At 40.9% G+C, this 24,740-nt stretch overlaps 1 protein-coding gene across 8 annotated transcripts in view; it reads right to left on the bottom strand.

The window, feature by feature from the left end:
* Positions 1-24,740, bottom strand: part of LIMCH1 (LIM and calponin homology domains 1) — a 327,502-nt gene that overhangs the window by 169,302 nt on the left and 133,460 nt on the right. For all 8 annotated transcript variants that reach the window (XM_060655154.3, XM_060655155.3, XM_060655156.3 and 5 more), the window contains exon 3: positions 8,169-8,238. In XM_060655154.3, the coding sequence (XP_060511137.3) occupies positions 8,169-8,238 (70 nt within the window). The remainder of the gene's footprint in view (positions 1-8,168; positions 8,239-24,740) is intronic.

Here is a 24,740-nt window from a genome sequence, read left to right as displayed (position 1 = left end):
TCGAATGTTACCTTAGCTCAGAGAAAGCCAAAATGTCTTTCTGAGGTATTTGGATTATATTCTGAATGCAGTGGGCAGCCATACAAAGTTATTTGAGAGGATAAGAGACGTGAGACAATCTGTATTTTTAGAAGCTACCTGTGGATGCTGTTACAACTAGCAGTGCACGAGCCATACTGACTTGGGGGAGGGGCATCAAATAAACCAAGCACCCTCTAGGTTCATACTCTACCATTCAACTGAATGCAGGATTGAGTACCTAAGACCTCGTGCGTTTCGTTGTTGTTTTTCCTACAGTCTGTGTTCTGTTACGTCCAAACCTACCAAAATGCTAACCACCATCCCTACTTTGGTACCAAACTCAAAAGCAGCAAATTGAGCGCTCCTTCTGTGTGTGGTATGGGAACAACCCAGGTTTCTCTCACCGTGCCAAGGATGAGGATAACGGGAAGAGTGTCATTAAACTCAATTTTGGCTGAGCTTCTTCACATGGTCTATTCATTCCTTCTCAGCCAAGATTCCTCCTTCGCACAGAACATCACTCACTTACTAGCTTTGACTTGTGCCCTAAAGAAGAGCAAGACCACCTCCAGAGACCCCTCGTCATACCGTGCAACTACCACAAAGAGCAGAGTGAGGCAGGAAAAATACCCTGAGTGGGAGTGTTCCAAGTCCCTCCTCCTCCCCTGGCCATGAAGGAGAATTCTCTGTCTGCTTCTTACCGAGTTTTTGTTACCCAGAATCAGAACCATGTGTGAAGGGGGAGTTGAAAGGAGCTGGGTGTAGTGCTTGCTTTGCACTAGAAAAGGCTGAGGGTTATTCGTGACAGAGAAAGGGATTAGAAGCAAGACAGACAAGACCTCGTACAGTGTGAGTTTGGAAGATTTTAGGTAGTTGGAGATGGAGAGAGATTTGAAGTGAGTTGGCAAGCATGAGGGGTGTGTATGTGTGTGTGTGTGTGTGTGTGTGTAAAGAGAGAAAAATAGAGAGTGTTTTAGAAAGTTTTGCTGCATGTTATAAATGAAATCACTCTATGACATTCTTTTGAAAGATTCAGTAAAGATTTCTAATGTTCTCCTATTATTTTATCATTTGTTGAACCAGTGCTTCTTTGACTACGATGCTTGAGGTGGGGCCACATGGAGAGCGATTTCATAGAAGAGTAGAAACACTACATTGAAACCAGGACACTGTCTCAATTTGGTAAAGTTAATAAATCTTAAGTGAGAGGGATGAGAAGTTGTCTTCTGAAAACATATGCTGTCTCCTCAGGGGCTGTCACCTCCAAAAGCGGATGCTCGGGGGTGCTGAGGTTCAATGACACAGCGCAAGGCCTAAAGGAGATAGTGCAACACGGTAGAAAGGGCACGGTCTCTGGAGTTGGGCAAACTGGGATCCAAATTTCAGTTCTGCCTCTTATTTTTCAGAAAGCTGGTAACTTACTTCTCTGCACTTTTGTTTCCTGACACATATAAAGATACAGTGATAACTACAGTGCAGGGCAATTGTAAAGATTAAGGATGATCTAGCACCATACCTGACACATGCTAGGTAGTTAATGTATGACGGTGATCATTCTGGTCACTTACACCTCTGGCCTCCCTCTGTGCCTGTTCTGCCTCCCTCCTGGCCTAAAATGTTAACTTTAACTGGAGGAGAAACAGAGGCAGAGAACACAACTTGGACCAGCTTCTCCTGAGGACACCTATAAGACAGATTGCTGAAGAGAAGGGAAATGCTTGAGAAATTCCAAAGGCAGTTGTGGAATATAAACCTAAAATATCAGACACTGCTGGGGATGAGCTGAGGCACACAAGAGCTAACCTCCAGGTAGAATTTGCAGGAAACCAGTCCTTGGCAGACAGACACCCAAAACACCTGGGACTCAAATTTATGGTGTTGTCATCTTCCTAAAATTATTAAGTTTGTGTAAGGGCTTTCACAACTGCTACTCAGTTTTCAACAGCTCCGTGCATTTGCCTTTTGTCCTGAATAATATTTTTAATCTTCTCATAATGTGGAAATCTCAACTGCCTTTTCATCTTTTCCCCTGCTCTGACCTCCCTCGAAAAATGAAATATCAACTGTTCTGGTATCAGTTTCATAAAATAAAGCAGAAACCCCCGGAAAGCTTCCTAAAGTACACAAAGTTTATGGAAATTTACATTTGTATCCATTTCAGGAAGCTCCGCTCTAAGTATATTTGAAATATTATCTTTTGATTAAAGAAAAATACATCCTCTTTCTAAAGAATAAGTTTTTGAGTGGGCTAGGGTAACTAAATGGTAGGACAATTCGGCCAGTTTCATTTCTGCTATATTCTACTGAACTCCAGCTAAAGTCGAATTTCCAGCATTCATCAGGCAAAGAGACGTTCCATGAAGTAAAGCCTTTTGTAGAGCTTGGGAAGATATTTTGAAGGTAGCAGCCAAAAGGAAAGAAGAAAAAAGCGAGATGAACTTTATCAAAACGCAAGTCTTTGCTTTCTCCTCTTTCTGGGAGCATTTATGAGTAACACAACCAGGGAGGAGGATGGCCTGGGCTCTGGATCCATCTCCGCGTTTACTCTGTGTGATCTTGGGCAAATAGCTCCCCTTTATAGACCCACATGTCTTCATCTGTAAAACAATTATCTCTAAGATGCCCTTCCAGCTGTAAAATTCTCTTTTTCTCAGATCACTTTCATCCTCATGGATTCACATGCAAGATCAAGCAAATATGTCATGACAGCTCTAGAAAGGTTCAGTACCCGGGGGCAGAATCCCCAAATATCATCTCTTTCCAATTATACTTCACACGTGCACACACACACCCCCACATACACAATGGCTGTAACAATTAAAATCTGGGCAAGAAAAAGCTTAATCCCTAAATTCCTATTGTTAGCAAGGATTTCGTACATTTGTGTCTCTTGCACAAAGTCTGTTTCTGGGATGAAACAATTTAGCACAATCTCTAATGACCATTAAATTGAGTTTCAGGATGTGGCTCGATTGTGCAATCCTGACCAACTGGCAGATTACAGGGCAGCGTTTTTTAAAGTCTTTGGTATGCCAAGACCTAAATTTGAGGTCTTTCTCTCTGGCAAGAGCTAACAGTATCACTAACACCTAGAAAAGAATGCACACATCTGCAGGCAGTCACCACGCGGCTTCATGTGTCAGCAATCGTTACAGAAGAAACCCAGACCTGGATCCAGGGTCTTTGCATTCTTGCCAGGAAATCATTTTCAACTACTTTGTTTTAACACCTTCACCCCTGAATTCTTTGTAACCACAGCTCAACTCAGGGGCTAAAATACACCTATTCATGCTTTGTAAATCTACACGTGTTTATAATTTGCGATTGCTATGTGAAAACACACTTTTCTATTTATCTTCAAGTCAAGCAGCTGGGCCATCTTAATGGATTCTTCTCAACACCAGGCCATTAAGACACACAGGCATGGGTTCCAGGCATGAAAAGCCCTCTTGCCACGCTTCCTAGATCTCCATAGCCCCCGCTACTGAGGACTTCCTGATCACTAGATGGTCAGTGAGCTGTCAACCCCTGACAAAGTTCAAAACCAGCCTAGAAGTCTGTAGGTGCATTTGAGGGGCTCTGTCTGCTTTTTCCTGTCACCAATAAAAGAGGAAGAAAAGGTCACGTGAAGAATATGCCCACATAAAGGACTGCATCTCTGCTAACCCAAGGTGGCCTTTGCCATCTTCAAATCTGCTTATTCAAGACCCCACCCAGTCCCTCAAGAAAAGATAAGAGAATTAATGTTTTTTAATCTCCAACTCTATATTGCAAATTTTCAAGCCTACCAAAAAGTTGCACGAACAGTACCATGAAAACTCTATACCCTTTCTCTAGATCCAACATTTTGCCACATTTCCCTTCTTTTCTTTTGTCTCTCTCTGTCCAGTGTATGTATATATAAAATTATACACTGCATACACTGACATCTTTTTGCGGAACACTTAGAGGATTAATGTACACATTGTGACACTTCATCTCTAGATACGCCTCCTGCCATCAAGAGAATTCATTCCCCTAATTATACAACTATCTTTGACAATACACTTGTCACATGCAGGAAGTTCAATACTGAGAGAATACTGTTATCCAATATTCAATCTACACTCAAATTGCCCCAATTGTCCCAATAACCTCTATCATAGTTGCTCCTTCTCAACCAAGGATCACATGTCCTTTGGCATATCTCCGAAGTCACCTTTCATCTGTAACCATTTTTCCAGGCTTTGGGAGGTGTTTTCACAGTATGTCTCCTCAAATTGGATTTGTCTGATTGTACCCTCAGAGTTGGATTTGGCAGATACTCACTCTATCGATGTGATGCTGTGACTTCTTAGTGCATCACTAGGACACCTTACATCATTTGTACCCATTACACGTATTGGTAAGTTTGATTATGGCCAATTAACTGTTTAAAGCTACAATATCTTAGCATGAATACTAAACCATTTACATACCTTCTATTTCAAATTGTTAACAACAGATATTCAAAATCTTACTCCCCAAAGCGTATTTCAACAGAGCTATCTTTGATCTCTCTAATATATTAAGTCATTTTTCCTAAACCAAGAAATGCTAACTGTATTCTATAATAAGATTGTATGCACCATAAACATTAAAGGCTTCACAAAGGAAGTGGGTCTTGATAAATAAATGGGATTGTGTCAAGAATCCAGGGGGAAAGCATTATATTCATAAGAAGTATCATGAGCAAAGGCATCGTGCATGAGAGTGAATAATATTTGAGGAACTATGGGTTGACTGTAATAATCCAGGCAAGAGATGAGGCCTGCTCTAGGCCTTGTCTGGTGGCCAAGGAGACTCAGACAAGCAGATTGGAGAAAGTTGCTAAATTCTCTTGAGAGCTGAACCGGGCCTGTGCATGTCTATGATGCCTTTACTGACATTGGGAAATTGGTGAGTGGGAGTGGTCATTTAAGTCTAATTTGAATACGTTGAGTTGTGGTGCTGATAGGACATTGGGATGGAGCCGTCCAGTAAACAGAACAAGAGGTTCAGAGTTCAGGAGAAAAAAAAAGTGGTGAGCAGTGATGATTTGGGTCACTATTATGAAGAGCTGGAGTCAGGGAGACAGACAAGAACATGGGTACGGAAAGGCAGCAGACCTTAGGTTTGAAGAGAGAACCTAGAAGGACATTAACAGAATGGGGGGATGGAGGGGAGAAGGGTGGCAGTTTTGTTTCTTGCCAGGACCCCCACTACCGCCCTAGTTTTTGGCAATGTTGTTTTGAAGGTAATGGGAGGAGAGAAAAGGGGTTTGACCAGACTTGTAGTTTCAGGAATCATTAATGAATGGGTAGCAATTAACTATACTTATACAAGTACTTTTTTGAACTAAGGATAACTCTGTTGTGTGTTTTTTCAATACCATCAAGCAATTCACTCAGTTCTGACATTTACTTGGAGAGAGCGTCAGATCCCACAGGTTAAGGGCTCAGTCGCATAAGACTTGCCCCTCTCCCACTTCAGATGCCAATCCCAAAGCCAGGTTGTTACCTGTGCTTCTGACCAACAGGCTGTAAATCTGAGGTTCCCATGACCCCCTTCTTGGGCTTGATTAATTTGCTAGAGTGGCTCATAGAACTCAGAGAAATATGTGCACACAGTTACCAGTTTATCATAAAGATATTATAAATGATACAAATGAACAGCCCCATGAAAAAGTACATAGGGCAAGACATGTGGGAAAGGGCAGAAAGCTTCCATGCTTTCTGGGACCACCACTCTCCCCGAATCTCCATGGGCTCACCAGCCTGTAAGCTCTCCAAACCTCTGTCCTTTTTGAGTTTTTATGGAGGCTTCATTGGCCATTGGCGATTGAACTCAATCACCAGCCCCTCTCCCTTCCCTGAAGTTTGGGGGTTGGGGCTGAAAGTTCCAGCCCTCTAATCACCTGGTTGGTTCCCCTGGGAACTAGCTCCCCCCATACCCCTTAGGGCTCTCCAAAAGTCACCTATTTACATAAATTAAGGTGTGGTTGAAGTGGGGGCCGGGAGGGCTTGTTATGAATAACAAGATACTCCTTCAAACCTCGGGAACTGGAGCTATTTCAGGAACCAATGACAAAAGACCAAATATCACTACAAAGATCCTCCCCGCTGCTGTTCTTGTTGCTTTGGAAGTTCCAAGGGTTTTAGGAGTTCTGTGCCCGAGGCAGACAAAGACCAAATATTTATTTCTTATTATAAATGACAGTATCACAATAACAAAATGGTAAAGACGATGTAAGGGATGAATAATGAAGGTAAGTGAGGAAGTATTATTTGGAAAAGGGCAAGAGAGAGAAAAAATGATGGCAAGGATAAAGTAAAAAGGACATTCAAATGAAAAAGGAAAGAGGAGAAATAAAAGTCAAGGACATAAATGGAAGCAAAGCAACCAGAGCCCCTTGTTTTCGTGACTCGAACTCCTGCCTGCTCCAAGTAGAGGCATCATGTAAAGAACAACATTTGATCTATGATAAGAAATGATATAAAGATCAATGCACATGTCCTAAACCCTTAATTTTACTAAAATGATTTATGATTCACATTTGAATTAAGGTTTCAAAACCCCTTCTCCTTAGCTTTCTGGACTCTGGGCTACTTGCTTCTGTTGACATGGATTGTACTGGGACCTCCCTTGACTTCAGGCTACACATTTTGTTCCGATAACATGAAATCCCAGAGTTCCAAGGTCAGGAGATGCCACAGGCTTGGGGCCACACCGATATTTGTCAGCATCATTAAGACTATGACCTTAACATCTGGAAGAAATGGACTTAATAAAAAGTTTTAAAATAATATATGTACACATTACTACATATATAATATATAATACAGATATATGGATTACTTATTTTATAAAATTATTCAAATCCATTCCTTCCAAATCTATCTATCTATTAACTTACTTGGCTACATGATTCTGATAAACAAAATTAGAGGGGTTTTTAGTGACTAGTCACCAGCTTACTACTAACCAGTATGGGAAATAAAATGCATCCACAGAAATAGCAATTATTATGATAAAAAAAATCAACTTCGTTAACTTGCTGAAATCAGGTACCTTATTACCATGACCCTCACATGTTCTCAAACACAGTTTTCTTTGGGGGGGAGGGGATACATCTAATTTCTTTTTTTTTTTTTTCTCATGTTTATTCATTTTTGAGAGACACAGAGAGAGCGTGATTGGGGGAAGATGGATACATCTAATTTCAATTAATCATCCTGATACGGCTGAGAAATTTTTTAACAACAACCAATAAGGTCTATGTAGGAGGCTGCCTAAATTCTTGACATTTTTTTTCTAATTGTTTTTTGCAAAAACCACATGCAGAGAAGGAGGTCACAATGGACACAGTGAGTCCTTACCAGGCCACACATATCCTCAGCTTTTTGTGCACATGTGTATGTGTGCATGTTTCTTCCAGAACTAAGGTGTGTTTGTCTTCTTGATCATCCACCTTTCCCCCCCTTTTACATCAAAGGCAACATCAACTAGAGAATTAAGATTAGTTGCCAAGAGTTAGGAAACATATCAATGCATAAAAACCTGCCTCTAGCCACGTGTGAACATGTGAATTTTGTCTGTTTAAACGGACAGGTTCAGAAGGGCAAGGGCTTTGCTTCAACAATTCTCCAGATGACGTAAGGATCACTTTAGTGTCCATTATGTCTTTAGAAGAGTTGGTCTACAAATGTGGTATTTAAACACAAGTAGATTTTAAGGTTGAAAACAGCAGTTTATGATGGAAGTGCTGCTTGTTAATCATGAACTTCTCTTTCCTTACCCCCACTCCCCTTCCTTCCAGGGGAATGCAATGAAAAACTGAAATCATTACGATCACATTCTTCCCCCTGGGGTCAACCTAATTATCATACTCTCACCTCAAAACAAATTTACCTCTTTAAGAATGAAGGTCCTTATCACTCATGGGAAAAATACAAACAAAGGCTAAGATGCCATTTAAGCGGAACTGCGATCTTCCATTTTTAAGTGACCTCTCAGTTTAATGGATTCAATGCGTTCTCATTCAAGTGGAATATATATTGCAGGGGAGCACTGTAATAAATGGCACTGTCATGACCCTTAGGTTAGAGCAAAGGAATATTGGAAAATAAATCTCAATTCTGGATACTCACCAATCCCGCAATGGGGGTAGGCAATCTATTGATCTTTTTAACAAGTCCTGGCTTTATAGCATTCAGCAACCTGTCACGAAAAAGGCAGAATGTCAAGTGAGACATTAAAGCAAGATGGATCACACAAATCACCTTTATCCGGGGCTATAGCCAAATTGCTGAATAGGAAAAGTAGTGAATTTAAAGCATGTAGTAAATCTCAGTAATCTATGAGCCTTCATGCGTACAAGTGAAAAGCTTTGCCTACGTCAAGTTTGTCCAGAGTGGGCGAAGTTTTAGAACTTAGAAATGTTGGGAGAGAAGAAGAGATGGAGACGGGGAGCTGTATCAAGGGAAGGGACAAGGATTCGAACTGGAATGGGGGTGGGAGGGAACTGTCTAGGACTGAAGCCAACTGTTACTATAGGGCAAGGCCTGTTCCCAAATTTCCTGGCCAAGGCAGGGGTCTCTCCAGGAATGCATTAAGTTCAGGGACCAACATCTGTCTTTGCAATAATTTGCCAAGACTAATTCTACCTCCAGACCCTTTTGTTCCTTGAGAGTGGCTTATTAAATGTGGGTGATCTTCACTTAAGAAAGGGAAGAATATGTTTAGCCAGAGGTTAACCAATCATGTCTTAAAGATTCTAAATAAGGCTCACCACAATTCCCTAGGTACAGAAGATATGTGAACAAAACATTTTGGGGGGTAAAGGTTGAAATCACGTAAAAATGGTAATATAAGCAAAGGAATGCAAAAGAAACAACTATAACTACTTGTCTTCAGGAAATAGTTCAGAGTGAAAAGAAACAAGGAAGGCAACCTGTAAAACAAAAATAGGGTTGGCACCGGGGTGATGTGGTGGAGCGTCGCATTTGCAAACCAGGTTATTCAGAAAGGAATAGTTGAAGGTAAGGAGATATAGAATGCACGCATTTATTCCCACAGTCAGGAATTACAGGAGAGGCCATCGGGTAACTTATCTCAGGATGCACTGCAAAGAGAAACTTAGGCCAGGGGTTTATTACAACTCCGGGTTCCGCATACTACAACCCATGGGCCGAACATGGCCCAGTGCCTGTTTTGTAAACAAAGTTGTAGGGGTGCCTGGGTTGGTTAAGCATCCGACTCTTGGTTTTGGCTCAGGTCATAGTCTCACGGTTCATGAGTTCGAGTCCCACGTCGGGCTCTGCGCTGTCAGTGCAGAGCCTGCTTGAAATTCTCTCTCTTCCTCTCTCTCTGCCCCTCCCCTGCTCACTCTCTCTCTCTCTCAAAATAAATAAAGAAACTTAATTCTAAAAATTTTTAAATAAAAAAAAAAGTTTTACTGGAGCACAGCCATACCCCTTCATTTATGTACTATTTACTGCTGCTTTTGTGACAGCACAGTCGAGTTACTATGACAGAGAACATATGGCCCACAAAGCAGACAATTTTTCCTATTTGGCTCTTTACAGAATAAGTCTGCCAACTTCTGTTACAATTCATGGAATCCGAAATTATAGAAAATTCTGAAGAACCTATGCTTGATAGGTCTCTACAAATCAGTAACAAAAGATTCATTGAAACAGTATATGAATTAGTCTTAAACACAGCCTATGTTTGACTCTGACACACTGCGTATTAATGAACTGAGAAATATTGCCCCCGTGCTTATGACAGACAGGATAGTGGTTTGCTCCAAGGATCAGGTGCCTGTTCTTGGTAACTTTCCCTGCAATTCCAACGCACTGCCACCAACAGGCACCACTCAGAGCAGACGCATGCCTGTTCGCCTGCCGAGAGTCAAGACGGCACTCTTTTCATGACCCCACTTAGTTTTAACCGTGAGTCTAATCTTTTTTAAAAAGCGCTTCTTTATAACTTATTTTGGAATTACTGGTTTTTTATGTCAGAAGACAATGTGTTCTCTCCTCATTTTACCGCTTAGAAAACTGAAGCCTGATGATGATGAATGAGTAACTTCTCTGGAGCTGATTAGTGGTATAATCAGGCCCAGCACCCAAGTTTCCTGGATCAGCATGCTCTCTTGGGCAGTGTTAACGTCCCATATCTTATGGTTTAAAATAAGCAGATAGATATGATGTATCCAAAGCAAAGTTTTTAAATATATGAAACTCTTAAGATGTGTTACTTTTCTCACTAGTCCTTAACAGTGCCATTTTAAGCTGGATTTTAAAATGTTTTCTGTGCACATTATTGATAATCCAAAAGGATATACAATAGAACATAAGTCTCACTGTGACCCCAGTCTCACAGGGCCCCAGACTATTCCTGGAAGGTAACTTTAAAGACCTTGCAAAGAAAATGTATAAAGATATATATATATATATGTATATATGTATATGTGTATGTATATATGTATATATATATGTATGTACATATGTATATATGTATATATATACATATATATATATATATATATATATATATATATATATATATATATCTTAAAAGGACGGATGTAGCAAATCATACCCACTGTCCTACACCCTGCTTTGCCACTTACCAATATTACTTGGAGGCTGAACAATGTACCTTTGAGAGTATGCCTTATCTATATACGTGGACCTGTGTCCTTTTTTAATAGCTGTTGACTGCAGACAGATATGGAGCTGACAGGGGTGAGAGCACTGGCTCCAGAGTCCAACTGACGAATCCAAAGCCCAGCTCGGCCATTCACTAGGAGTATTACTTAGGGCCAAGTCCAATGACTTCAGTTTCCTTGACTATAACACAGAAACACAATAATACCAATTGCATTGGCATCACTGAGGCATAAATGTGACAAAATATGTAAGGAGCTAGCACAGAGCCTGGTGCATAATAAGCTCTCTATAAATGTTTCTCTACATTTGTGTGTAAGCATTTATTTTATACTAATTCATAGCATTTTAGATCAAGCATCTTCTCTAATGCTTTTAGATTTTTCTAATGAAATAGAAATACCATTGCTACAAGATGCCCAAGCTTTGCTGCTGATTAGCCAAAGCAGAAAGAACAACAAACACCCTAACAAAGAATTTATAAATTAAAACTCTTCCTTTAAAGAGGCACCTTTGTATTAATAATTTTAATAACAATGCTCACCAACCCCTCTTTTATCCAGGTTTAGATTTTTCAAAGTCTTAAGTACTTCATTATATTTTTCCTTTGTAGAATTATAAGGCAGAAATCTTTCCTGTCACATGATGTCAAAAAAAACAACTATGATTCTAGACCTTAATTAAAAGAGCAGCAAATAAACTATGACATCTGTCAAAATGTTTAACCATAAATTAAAAAATAAAATGCCAAAGTATTCTTAAAAGATCAAGGCAGGTATATTTTCTAATATAAACATTGCACCTGCTCTGTACACAGTTTACAGTACACAACAATAGAAGATTACACTTGGGGCGCCTGGGTGGCTCAGTCGGTTGAGCGTCCGACTTCGGCTCAGGTCACAATCTCACAGTCTGTGAGTTTGAGCCCTGCGTCAGGCTCTGGGTTGATGGCTCAGAGCCTGGAGCCTGCTTCCAATTCTGTGTCTCCCTCTCTCGCTGCCCCTCCCCCATTCATGCTCTGTCTCTCTCGGTCTCAAAAATAAATAAAAACGTTAAAAAAAAAATTAAAGAAGATTACACTGAATTTACATTGCAGGAATGCCCAACACCTGCTTATCCTGTATTTTGCATTAAACCGAGGACGTTTCTTGCACGTTTCAAAATAAAGCTATGAGTAAGAGTCAAGGATATTCACTTGCAATTTTACTGAAAACCACTATTGCCTTCCTATGTAAACTAAAATATAAATATTTTCAATAAATACTGATGACATACTTTAAAGAGATGATGATATTTCATATTCATGAACCTTCTGAGATGTACCAGCTCCAACTATCCTGTCCTATAGAGACAGGTCATGTATTCATTCCACCATTTTTATAGAAGAAAAGACTGAGCTCCAGACAGATGTGAAGACCTTCATGTCTTAGGGACAGGACAGCCTTTATGTCTTAGGCCAGTCATTTTATACTGAAACTTAGTGCTTTAGAAAGTCTGGCTTCAGTATGTACCATCAAAGTACAACTCAACACACACACACACACACACACACACACACACACACACACACACACACAAAGAGAAGGAGAGAGAGAATGAGAGAACGAATCTTTAACACTTAATGAATAGGAAGGTGGAGTGACTTTGGAGTAAGTAGTCTAGGTTTTAAAAGCTAAATTGAACACTCATTAGCTATGTGCCTTTGGGAAGTCATTTGATCAGAATCTCAGTTTTCCCTTATTGGGATTCCCAAAACGGGGATTTTGAAAACCTCACTTTCCATCCAGGATTGTAGTGAGGAGCCAGTGGGACAGTGCGTGTTGCTAGCATTTGGTAAGTGGAATTTTGCATATTCATACTCATTTAGTATACTGAGCATACCTCTTTCTGCTAAGTAAGTTCAGGTCATCTTAGTTTCAATTTTTCCATCAGCCAGCTGCCAAAGACTAAGATAAGTTTTACTTATTTTCTTTTTCTGGCCACATTTGGACAAAAATCTTACATAAATGAATCAACTCAACAAATGTGTATAGCTTGCCTAATATATGTGTGGTCAGAAATGACCAGAAACAGGAAGGCAAGTCATGATCTTGGATAATCCTCAATTATGAAAAAGTTAATGACATTAAAGGTAAGCAAAAATACATGTGTTTCTTATACAATGGAAATTAAATGGTATCTACTGAATTCACATTCTAAATCTGAAACACACTGTGACCTATTTCAAGGAAGGATATTTCATATGTTCCTTCACGTATTCAACAAATATTTATGGAGCATGCATGATGTTCTGGCCTGAAGCTCGGCACAGGGATATAAAGGAAGGCAGGAGAGACCCCAGGTTGTTTCCTCATGGGGCATGCTCACTAGTAGATTTAAAACCCACAGGAAGACCAGAACTATGCACATATGTGGTTCATTGTCACACAACCTAATGCATGGCCATCTTGAGTTTTTGGGAAGATGAATTAAAGACTTGCTCTGCACAAATTCTATGGAATATAATTCTTAAAAGATTAAAGATTAGATTCCTTAAAGAAACAATTATTGAAACACCTAGGAATTATGCTGATGTTCTGATTAGACCACAGGCTGAATTTATTAACTCTTTGTAACACTTAATATCCAGCTGTGGCAACCCTCAATCATTGTTTAATGGTTATAAAATACAAACTGAAGAAATTTGTTCTTATCTGTGATTAAAAAGAAAAAACCTCAAATCTCTACTTCACTCTGGTTCATTCTGATTCTTCCAGCAGCCAATATAATAGCTCCGCAAGGGACGTAACACTGAGAATATAGCTACAAAGGATACATTACAAGACCATCCAGACATCAGGAATTATACCAATGAGAAGTTTGTTACTGAACTATAACATAAACATTAAAGGCAAGAATTTTTTAAAAATTGCAGAATTCAGCTTACCCTACAAATCATTCAATTCATAAATTCACGTCTAATAATGATCCTAGAGTTTGGGGGAGAGCAGAGAAGCTATCTAGACCTTGAGCACAGGGTTGGGAAGGTCATGCTTAATCTCATGGGAAATCACTTTATTCTTTGCAACAAGAGATTACATCACCATCTCATTAGCTTGGTTTGTACAGCTGCAACAGGCAGCTATGATCACAAAATTACCTACTTTGTGTCTCTTTTAATTTGGCTCAATAGTGTTTTTCTACGTGGTTTCCTTGATCACTTTCTGAGTTTGACTATGCATCCTGAATGAAGGTGTATGCACTTTCATTTAATCTAACATGGCAACTGTTTTTGAACCTAAGCATGAGATCAATTTAACCTTGACTATAAACCTGTTACAGATGTCATTTTTAAAGACTTCTTTTTAGAGTTGCCTCGGCAGAAGGATAAATGTTAATAAACCTGAGATCAAAAAAAAATGGACTAAACTGTAGGGAAAAGTGAAACTTGAACCAGAGTTTTATACGAACAAAACAGTGATGGAATGTAAATTGCCATCATTAATATCTACCAAACGTTTGAGGGGTGCTTTGCATCATCCAGAATGTGTGAAATATAGGTCTATTTAAGCCACCTGCATTGAACGTACTCAAAGAAGAGATCAGGAGGGCTTTAGAAGGTTTTTGTCTTACAATTCCCAGAAGCTGGGACCAACTCTGTGAATTGTTCAGCTCAGCAATGCTGGTATTCTAACACACCTCCTGTGGCAGAGAAAACCCACCACTTGTCTCCTTTTCCTCCTGAGCACATATTTCCCACCTTGGCTACATTTTCCACCCTCTTCTGCAATTTTCTGTAGCCATATAACAGAGTTCTGGCCAATGGGGTGTAGGCAGAGTAGTATATGTCACACGCAGGCCTGCCCCGAAAACGCCTCCCAAGTACTGCTCCATTCTCCCTCTCCTCCAGCATTTACAGGTTAGATGTTGACACCCAGGAAGACCTGAGGAAGAAGTCAGGTGTTGAGGATGGAGTCTCTATCAGCTGGGATCCCTGAACCACTGCCGGAAGCAAAGTCATCTCCACTCTTCCCTGTCGCCAGAAGTGGGCTACACAAGAGTAAGAAGTACATTTCCATGGTTTTAAACCACTGAGATCACAGCATTACCCTACCTATCGCAGATAGGTCTTTCTCCTGTAAAAAGGGGCCCTACTTTGCCAAACTATACCCAAGAAAATCCCGTCCTAAAATGCGGAATTGAACGCCTGGCACATCCTTTCCTCTGGGGCTCACTGGGAGGGCAGCTAGAAGGGGATGAACTAGCAACTGGCACACTGTAAACAAGTGGACCCATTTTTATTTTCCCGCATTTGCTAGAGGAAAACTCTTCTTACGTATGGCTCCGTCCTCAATACTAAAAAACTAACACTAACGAAATAATCTATAAGCATGGAAGAGAAACTCTAGCAATTATCCGAGCATCCTGGATTCCTTTTGATTCATTATCAGTCTCTCCCACAGTCCAATCTTTTTATGGCCATTCCTGCTGTCAGGAAATTATGGGAGTTTTGGACTAGAAGAGGCTGAAAAATCAATAAATCAATCTAGATAAGGAAACTGCCATCAGGCACACGTCTAAGGTCAGAGCTTGTAAGGGGTATTAGGAGTACAAACTCACGTTTCTAAATCTGAGAAGACGACTTTCCTTTGATGCTTCACTTTCTGCACTTCAGGAAATAATCTCCATCTGAATCAATCTGCTCACCACATCCAAAATGACCCCTTCTAAATCTTGGCTTTGGCCATGCTGCTTCCCTCCCCCAGTGACTTCTAGGCTCCCGAGTGCCCACAGGACACCCTCCAAATGCCTTCACCTGGTAATCAAGCTCCCCCCACCAAACTGCCTTCCCCATCATGCCTCCCACTCAAGATCCTCCTTGATTTTATAAGGCACAAGTTTGAGATGGCACGTGTGATCAATGAACTGTGAAACCTGGCAATATATGAACAGAATTCAGTATAACCAAATAAAATGGAAACTTAGAGTTACCCTGACACAGGCAATGATACGTGTGATCACAATTGTGCTATGTAGTAATTATGGATAAATGATAGTAATTAGTATTTCTTTTGCACAACTAAAACCTGGTATTGCTAGGTTTACTGTCAGGAGGGTGGAAAGAAAACAGGGAACACGCAAGTGCTGTGATTTATCTCTGAAAGCTTCTGTAGCCCGACTTGAGCAGGATACACAGCCAGCCCTTGCTCTCCACACTTCAGGAAGAAGGGCTCAAAACCAAGAGTTACAGGATTGGCACTCAAAATTCCAAGAGTAAGAGTAGCCTCCAGAGACAAAAAGACATGGGTTCAAATCCCAACTCTGCAACTCACTAGGCAAGTTATTTAAGTATTCAGTATCCTTGAGCCTCAGTTTCCTCCTCTGTAAAATGGGGACAATAATACCTATTAGTCATGGCACGAGAATGTGAAATAGTGCATGTAATGCACTTGGCACCAGCCTCGTGTGTAGTATACACTTGACAAATGGCGGTGGATATTACCATCTCCATGCAGGTTTTGACCCCAGCTCTCCCCGAAGATGGAAATCTGATATATCCATCATTGTTCACCTCTCCTCCCAAGCATCCTGCCTGTAGCTAGAGGGAGGCTGAGAGTTGGAAGAGATGAAAAAACAGAAGGGAAGGAATGAGATAATGTCAGTCCTTTTGGAGAGACTATGTCTCTGGGCGTAGTCTCCAAAGCTGGGGATAGGGAGGAAGGAAGGAAGGATGCCGACAAATGAAAGGCAGTAAAAAGCTCCAAAGACAAATTCGGCTACATTGCAGCTGTGCCCACAGCTGCGGGTGGCCCTGCTTTCCTGCCAAGTTCTGGCTAATCCTTTAACTCTTGCTCCTGTCTCCCTACCTCTTTTGCCATCCTGAGAGTGATGGAGGAAAGCCAAGAGCTGAAGAGATGCTTTGCTATCCTAGGAAGGGGAGGTCAGCCCCTATAAGGCTAGTCAGAATTCTGAATTGATTTACTATCCATTCCACATACTGTTATCAAACGCTTACCCCACACCAGGTGCTGAGCTATGCTCAGATGCCCTCAGAAATTGGGGTCTACAATGGGACTGTCATTATTTCAGATGTGATAGGAGTTACATAACACTGTGAAGAACATTAGTTCTATAGGGAAACTTCCAGGTTCTAAATGGTGACTTGGAAGAGAGTTTTGGAAACACAGTATACATACAGGAGTTGTAAACTAAGGATGGACATAGTAAGACAAGTGTAGGAAATATCTCTGCTTCTCCTTGGGAAGCAAAGCATTTTATTCAAATATTTGTGTTTGGTGCACAGCAGAAAGTAATCAAGTGTCTCCACCATCACCAGATGTCATTTCCTAGAAAACAAACATAATCCCATCACTCCTTTATACAGAAACCATGTTGGCTGCCTATTGCTTGCCACATGCTATTGAAACTCCCCAACATGTTATTCAAGGTCTTCTGAAAACTGACCTGATACCCACCATTCATCTCCAGCCTGCCCCATCTTGAATTTGTCCTAGGCTCTGGTCACAGTTTCTTCCCTGAGCACTCAAAGCACCTTCGTGTTGCTGAGCATTTCAAGTTATTGCTATTCCTTCTGACTTGCCATTACCACAGGCCTCCCTTGACTCCTTTGTGGCCTGGCAAACTCATACTCATCCTTCAAAACCCAGCTTACATGTTACCTTTTCTTCACCCATTTCCGAGGTACAGATTATATCTTCACCTCTAGATTCCAATACTCTTTGGCTTCCTTACTTATCACACATCACAGAAATTGTCCAACATCCCCATCAGGCAAAGGGTTAGTTCTCTCTGCAACCCCATCTCTACTGGAAGGGCTAGCTCTTCGTAGGACCTCAATGTTTGTTTGCTGAGTAAAGTGATATTAAAATGAGCAACAATTGCAAAGTATTGGGAAACCGAAAACATCAGTTTTGAAACTGCAATGAACTTCAGAGCCACGAGCAATTTGGCAACTTTGGTTGTTATTCTTCATCACATCCTAACCAGTTTCTCAGCACCAAGACTAGAGTTGGGTTCAAGAAATCACACCATACAAGGATCATCTGACAGGCTTCTGGTTCATTCCCACCAATTACATTTATTTTAGTAAGTTTCTGTTGGGTCTGTGGGACGGGATGAAAATGAGTGGAGTCACCCTGTTCCCCTTTAAAGGACTGTTGGGAGCTGGTTGGCCCCAAAGGAAGCAGTAAAGTCTCTAGGTTCTTCTTTTCGATGTCCCACAGGGCACACAGTGGGAAGGGTGCCAGGGGAGGCAACACCATGGTCACTTCCCCTTGGGCAGGCCACATTACTGTGGGTGCAGTAGAAATACAAAATGCAGTCTTATTCAGAGGAACAGAGAATGTGTTCTGGAGGTCAGAGGCTCTGGCAGGGGAGGAATCAGACTAGAAGTAAACCTTTTCGTCTGTGGTAGAAAAAGACCTTTAAGGGAAGAAAAACTACAGTATATAAGCAAAGTTTCCTCATTTCCCCATCCCATGGCCTTTCTATGTCTAATGTTATGATGTCTCATTTTAGTTTTCATTTGGACACTTTCTTTAAATCTTATTGGAGGTAGAATACTAGTATATTCAATCTACAGTACATGCTCTTCAATAAAGTTCTAGAATATTAACAGCACATTACAATATGATATTAGTACCTCGAGAAATGCACTAAATGACATTTGGAATGAGTCTTTTAGATAGCATTTGAAAGATCGTGAAGCAAAAATTTTAAATTCCATTGTGAGTGAGTGTACGGGTGTGCATTTTGTATGTGTATGTTTTAACAGCTTGAGACATAACTCACCCATTGAATGTGCGGAATCCATTTTTTTTGGTACACTGACAGGATCACACAACCATCTCTGCAAACTAATTTTAACTATCCTTCCCCCGAAAGAAACCCCTTACCCATTGGCTTTAACTCCCACCCCACCCACACACAACTCCCAGTCCTAGGCAACCACTAATCTACTGTCTGTCTCTATAGATTTGCCTTTTCCAGGCATTTCCTATAAATAGGATTATATAAGACGTGGTCTTTTGTGACTGGTTTCTTTCATTTAGCATAATGATGTTGGTTCATCCATATTATAACATGCATTGGTAGTTAATTCCTTTTTATGGCCAAATAATATTGTAATCCATTCATCAGTTGATGGGCATTTGGGTTGTTTTCAACATGTGGCTAGTATGAATAATGTCACAAACAGTTGTATAGAAGTTTTTGCTTGGACACATGTTTTCATTTCTCTTGGATCTGTATCTAGAAGTATTATTGCTGGGTCATCTGATAACTTAATGTGTAAACTTTTGAGGAACTATCAAATCATTTACCAAAGTGGCAGTACCATTTTACATTACCACCAGCAGTATATGAAGGTTCCAATTCCTCCACATCCATACCACATTTATTTTTGCCATTCCAGTGGCTGTGAGGTGGTATCTTATAGTTTTGATATGCATTTCTCAAAAAATTAATGATATTGAGCATCTTTTCATGTGTTTATTGGCCATTTTTATATCCTTTTTGGAGAAGTATCTATTCAGACATCTTTGCCCATTTTTATTAGATTGTTTATTCTTTTATTATTGAGTTATGAGTTCTTTATATATTCTAGATACAAGTCCCTTCTCAGATATACAATTTGCAAATATCATCTTACTTTCTCCCATTCTGTGAGCTGGGAAATGGTATCGTTTGCAGGACAAAAGCTTTTAATTTTGATATAGTTCAATTTATCCACTTTTTCTTTTGTCATTTGTACTTTTGATGTTATATGCAGGAAACCATTGCCTAATCCAAGCTCACAAAGATATACTCCTATGTTTTATTCTAAAAACTTTCTAGTTTCAGCCCTTACATTTAGGTCTACAATGCATTTTCAGCTAATATAGCATGTTTTTAATACACATTGGTTAGTTATAACCATGTTAATAACTTGAAAATGTGAATTTTGGAGTAATCTTCCTTTTTCCCACTCTTCCTCCTAAATGCTTTTTACATTCCTACACAAGAAGCATCATTCAGCATAGAAAGATAGGTGAGTCACTGTCCCTGTATCAAGAATTCATAACTAGAAAGTTAAAACATACAATCTCATGAGTAGTGCCCTGTGTAAGACAAATTACTTGCTCTAGGCATAGCCAAAACACTTTTCAGACCAGAAACAAGAGAGAGAGCACTTGAAATCACAGTTGTCTCCACCCCAGGATGTATGGTTGTTACCACCATGGTTGCTAAGAGGAGGAAGGAAGCACTGAATGTAGGCTGCGGTGAGGGGATATCTTAGTGGAGGAAAAGACACCCAACATGTGGGTTTAGGATTTAGGGAGATGGAAATGGACAGGAAGTGAACACCCCAGGTGGCTGGAACAAAATGCAGCAAAGGCACAGAGATGGGGAAGCACAAAGAAAATCATTAATACAATAATTTTCTGTAGCCAGTGCAAAGGGATGGTGAAGATAGAATAGAAACACTGCACCCAGTGAGGGACACCGGGTTCCAGGCAAAGGAACTTGAATTATGTCCTATTTTGGGGGAAGGGTACCGGGCATGATGAGGTCGTGTCTGGGAATGTTGGCCTCATGGCAGAGTCTACAGTGGTATAAGGAAAGGCAAGCACCAGAGCTAATCGCTCAGCCATAAAGTCCTAACTTTCTATTTGTCATGTCATTCACTCTTTCTTCTTTTCCTTAATATAAAGAGGGAAGTCTATTTCTGCATAGTTAACTTTAAAAAAAAGATCATTTAAAAACCGGGTCCTTGGTGGGCTATTTAAAAGGGTCCTCTTCTGTGGGTTACCAAAGGAAACATTTGGAATGGCACGCTTGAGGCAGGAATTTTGCACACTTCATTGTGGGAAGTCAGCCCACCCAGCCTGACAGCCCAGTAGAGACAATCAAAAAATGGATTATTATGGAAATACAATTAGGGAGCTACTAAATCCTCTCAAATACAAGCAAAGCCTAATCCAGCATGTAACTCCAAAGGCAGGCAATGAGATGGGCCAGTTTCCCTTCTACCACACAAGCAGCCCATACTTAAACCTGTTGTTATATGTTTTTTTAGTCAATTGATCATTCCAACAAATGTGGAATAAATTTGTTCAGGAGTAAGGAGATTAAGCATGTGATTTAAGTGAGCAGAAGTTTAATACTTTTTTAAGGCACAGATTGGCAGGGTGAAAGAAATCACCACGTTTTGAGAGGAATGGTTCCTGAATGATAACTGTACCAATTAAGTTTCAAACACGTTTTGTGGCAGCATAAAGACAAGTGTATAATTTCCCTACTGAGTCTAGGTCATGTAAAGCTGTGTATTAAGAAAAAAGAAGTTGCGACCAGGATTATATAATTTTAACGGACAAAATATTTGCAAAGATGGATAAGCTTGAGAATGTTTCAAATGCACACACGTTCCCCCCTCCCCCATCCAGCAGACTCCTGTAATTGATGCCAAGGCACAGTTTGAATGGGGACAGTAACCCCCCCCCCCCCACACACACACTGCGCTAAGAGTCCCTCTTTTGAGTAGGAACCAAGGGCTGTTTATTTCATGAGAACGAAAGAAGGAAAAAGACAACACTGGGAGTCCATTATGCTCATTATGAATCCTACAGATTCTCCTGCTATGGTTTTCATCTGTTTTCATCTTTCCTAACAGAAGGCTGTTGGGATACTCAGTTCTTGCTTAAGTCCCCACCTAAGCCAGGCCAATCTTCAAACAAAAAGCAGCTTTTCACTGGAGAACTTAAAAAAAAAAAAGAGTGGGTTGAAACGTCCTCACTTGAACTTAAAAGCTTAATGAGTCTTGGTGCCAAAGAGTGGGAGACTGGCCAAGTCAGCGAAGCCAACTGTGATATGGTCGAAAGACAAAGGAGAACCCTACACAGAAGGCCTATCAAATTCTTACCAGCCTGCTAAGGTCAAAATCAGTAAAGGCAAAAGGACCCAAGCTTGCTGAGATTTGAGTGAGCATCTGGGTTAGCGAAAGAGCTCCAGACAAAGCGTGCGAAGACATACTGCGCTCTACCATCCTGGGTCTCCATCTCATCATTACAAAGGGAGGCGGGAAGAGCTCACCCAGATTGTTCACCTGCCAGGGCTGCTGTGAGGATTAAATAAGGGTTGGGTTTGCAGATACTGATCAAAGCAGTGGTGATTAGAAGGCATCAGTCTGGAGTCGCCAACGACCGGGCCGACCACACACAACCCCGTTTGCTGAGGACAGGCTCAGATTTCATTTGTCGTTCTAGTGTCTTGGCCAGTCGACACCCCCTTTTACTCTCAAAACCATCTCAATTGAATGACAAACTATATTATATAGTCGCTCTACAAAGAAGACATTAGGCCAGATGAACCTCTTTTCTTTTTTAATAGCTGAGGAAAATATTGCATATGTAGTTTACATTAGATAAGGACTCTACCAAGAGCCTACTGAAATGATGTAACAGAATGAGCCAGACTTACAACCAATGTGGAATCATGATCACTGGTCTGGCAGTTCTCAGAGACAGCTATTAATTGACAAAGGTCTCCAGTGCCTCCCTCTACCAGTAAGGCAGACCTTTTCTTAGGTCTTGTGCAAGCTGACCTCTGCTGGGGCCATGTAATACAGGTGACCACCAGCCTCTTAAAAGTCTTCTTAGTCTCCTTGGTTTCCAAGACATACTTTCCTGGGTTTCCTCTCATCTCTCTGATCCCCCTTTGTGAGCTTCTCTTTCTCTTGTCCCTGATCCGGTGGTGAGCTTCCTCAAACGGAGACCTTGTTCTGCTATTCTTTCTTGATGTGATCTTTTCTGCAGAGAGACTGTCACAAATCACAGCTTGGCCCTGATGTCCAACAATGGCTGGCAAATCATATTTGAGAAAGTGAAAGGCATCGCTTCATCTCTAAGCTCCAGGCCCCTGTCCCCAACAGTCCACCGGACTGTCCCCTAGGTGGGCCTTCTATATCCAAAACTCACCTTGCCCAAACTGAAATCATGACCTCTCCCAACAAATAAAGGATCCTCTTCAGTGTGCATCAGGGGCCCTACTCTGCTTGCCATTAATAACTGAAACACTAGTTATTTTGTAGTCATTTCTTTCACTTATCTATATCCTTTACCTTACTAAGTCCTGTGATTTCTTCAGCATTCTTCTTATTTCCATTGTTCTGGAAGTCAAACCCAAAGTCCTTCCATGGCTTCCAAGGCCCTGAGCAATCTTGCCCCTGCCTCTTCCTCCTCTCCATCTACCCTCATCTCACACCATCATCCTCTGTTTCCTATATTTTGGCCCAATGAGTCCCTTGTAATTCCTCTAATACACTTAGAGACCTGAGACATGTTACTCTTTCAGTCTATAACATGCTTCTTCCCTACTTCCATCTCCCCTCCTTATTTCCTGGCTAATCTCTACTCTTCATTCAGATCTCTACCTTAATGTCTCTTCTACAAGAGAAGTGGGGTTTATGCCCCTTGTGGAGTCAGGATTTAGATTCCAGATCTGATCAGGGCACCCCTGTTACACGATTTAATTGTAGAGTATACTAGACTTTCTAGTAACTTACCACACTTGTAAGTGGGCTTTTCAAAATGTTACTTGAATGAAGAAAAAGAAACCCTCCTTGCTGCCAGGCAGATCTCTTCTATGTATACTAAACACAGCATCCTCCTTTCTGACCCCAAACCTTGCCTTCTACCCTTGTCTCTGTGTAGGATGCCTTTCTCTTTCCCTCAGACTATTCTCATTAAGTAAAATTCACTTGATGTAGCATCTCTCCAATAACTATCTCCCAAACTATAACAATCTTCCTTTGTCTAATGTCTTATTAAATCTTGGTCACTTGCATTTACTCACATATTGGTTTACGCTGTTACTTAACTATTTTGTGAGTGTGTTCAAGCCCCCAAAACATTATAAAACTCTTGAAGATCAGGAATCACGCCTTCCATTCCCTTTTCATGTCTCTCAGTTCCTCCTTTGGGGCTGTGCAGAACATGGCCAACATCTAACAAATCCTCCATATGACAAAGTGTCTCCATGCAAAGTCACACCATCAACTTCTAACCTGTCCTAGAAGGCTAGTACACATCTGTGGCACACCACATCTCACACTGAAATCAGGACAAGGATCCAGGACAAGCCTTCCTTAGAATAAGCAGCTCATTCATCAGTGGTAATATAGACAAGTGTCTGCCAACAGATTTCTTATCTTCAGACAATTATTTCACCAACATAAGAACTGAGACAAAAATACACCAAGACATTCTCTGTTGGTCACTTATTATTTGCAAACTGACATATTCAGACTTTGCATTCCATGAAAACACATCTGTAGAACAAAACCCATAATTTGACCTCTATAATTCCAAAGAAGATGGGGATGTAGTAGAAACTCTTATACTGAAAGTAGATACTTCTGTGCTTTGGTCTCTAGACTTCAGGGATGGCCCTATTCTTTATGTAAAAGTGTGTGTGTGTGTGTGTGTGTGTGTGTGTGTGTGTGTGTGTGTGTGAAAGGAAGGGAGGGGAGGGGAGGCAGAGGAGGAAAGAGGAAAAAAGGAAAAAGGAGAAAAAGAAGAGGGCAGAGGACCGGAGGGGTGGGGAAAGAGACAGAGGATGATACTGACAATGACAACTAAGACTAGGAGAAAGTTAAGGTCACTGATGATTAGGTAATCTAGATAGCAATCTTACTACTGGACTCAATTTATTCAACAGGTGCCTGTAATAGACATGTTATGTGCCAGACCAGTGTCCAGTGAAGGAAATACAAAGATAAACAGAAGGGGTCTTCAGGAAGCTTTCACTCTGGTACAGGAAGTAGGTGTGGGACAAAGAGGTAGAAACACTGTGATACATGCCAGCCCTGAGGTGGTACAGGTCCTTAGAAGCCAGATGGGAACCTACTCACTCTCCCTGGAGGATTCTGGAACAGCTTCCCAGAGAAAGAAACCAGGCTGGAGAGAGTGAGAGGAAATGACATCACCACAGAGGTCAAGGTTACTGTTTTCAAAACAATCACTCTAGGCCTCAAGCTTCTGCCAGCCAAAGCTCATTATTCACAGATGA

This window comes from Panthera onca, chromosome B1 (genome assembly GCF_046562875.1).
Source record: "Panthera onca isolate mPanOnc1 chromosome B1, mPanOnc1 haplotype 2, whole genome shotgun sequence".
Lineage (NCBI taxonomy): Eukaryota > Metazoa > Chordata > Mammalia > Carnivora > Felidae > Panthera > Panthera onca.
Note: the sequence above shows the minus strand (reverse complement) of the source record. Positions and strands in the feature narration are given on the sequence as shown.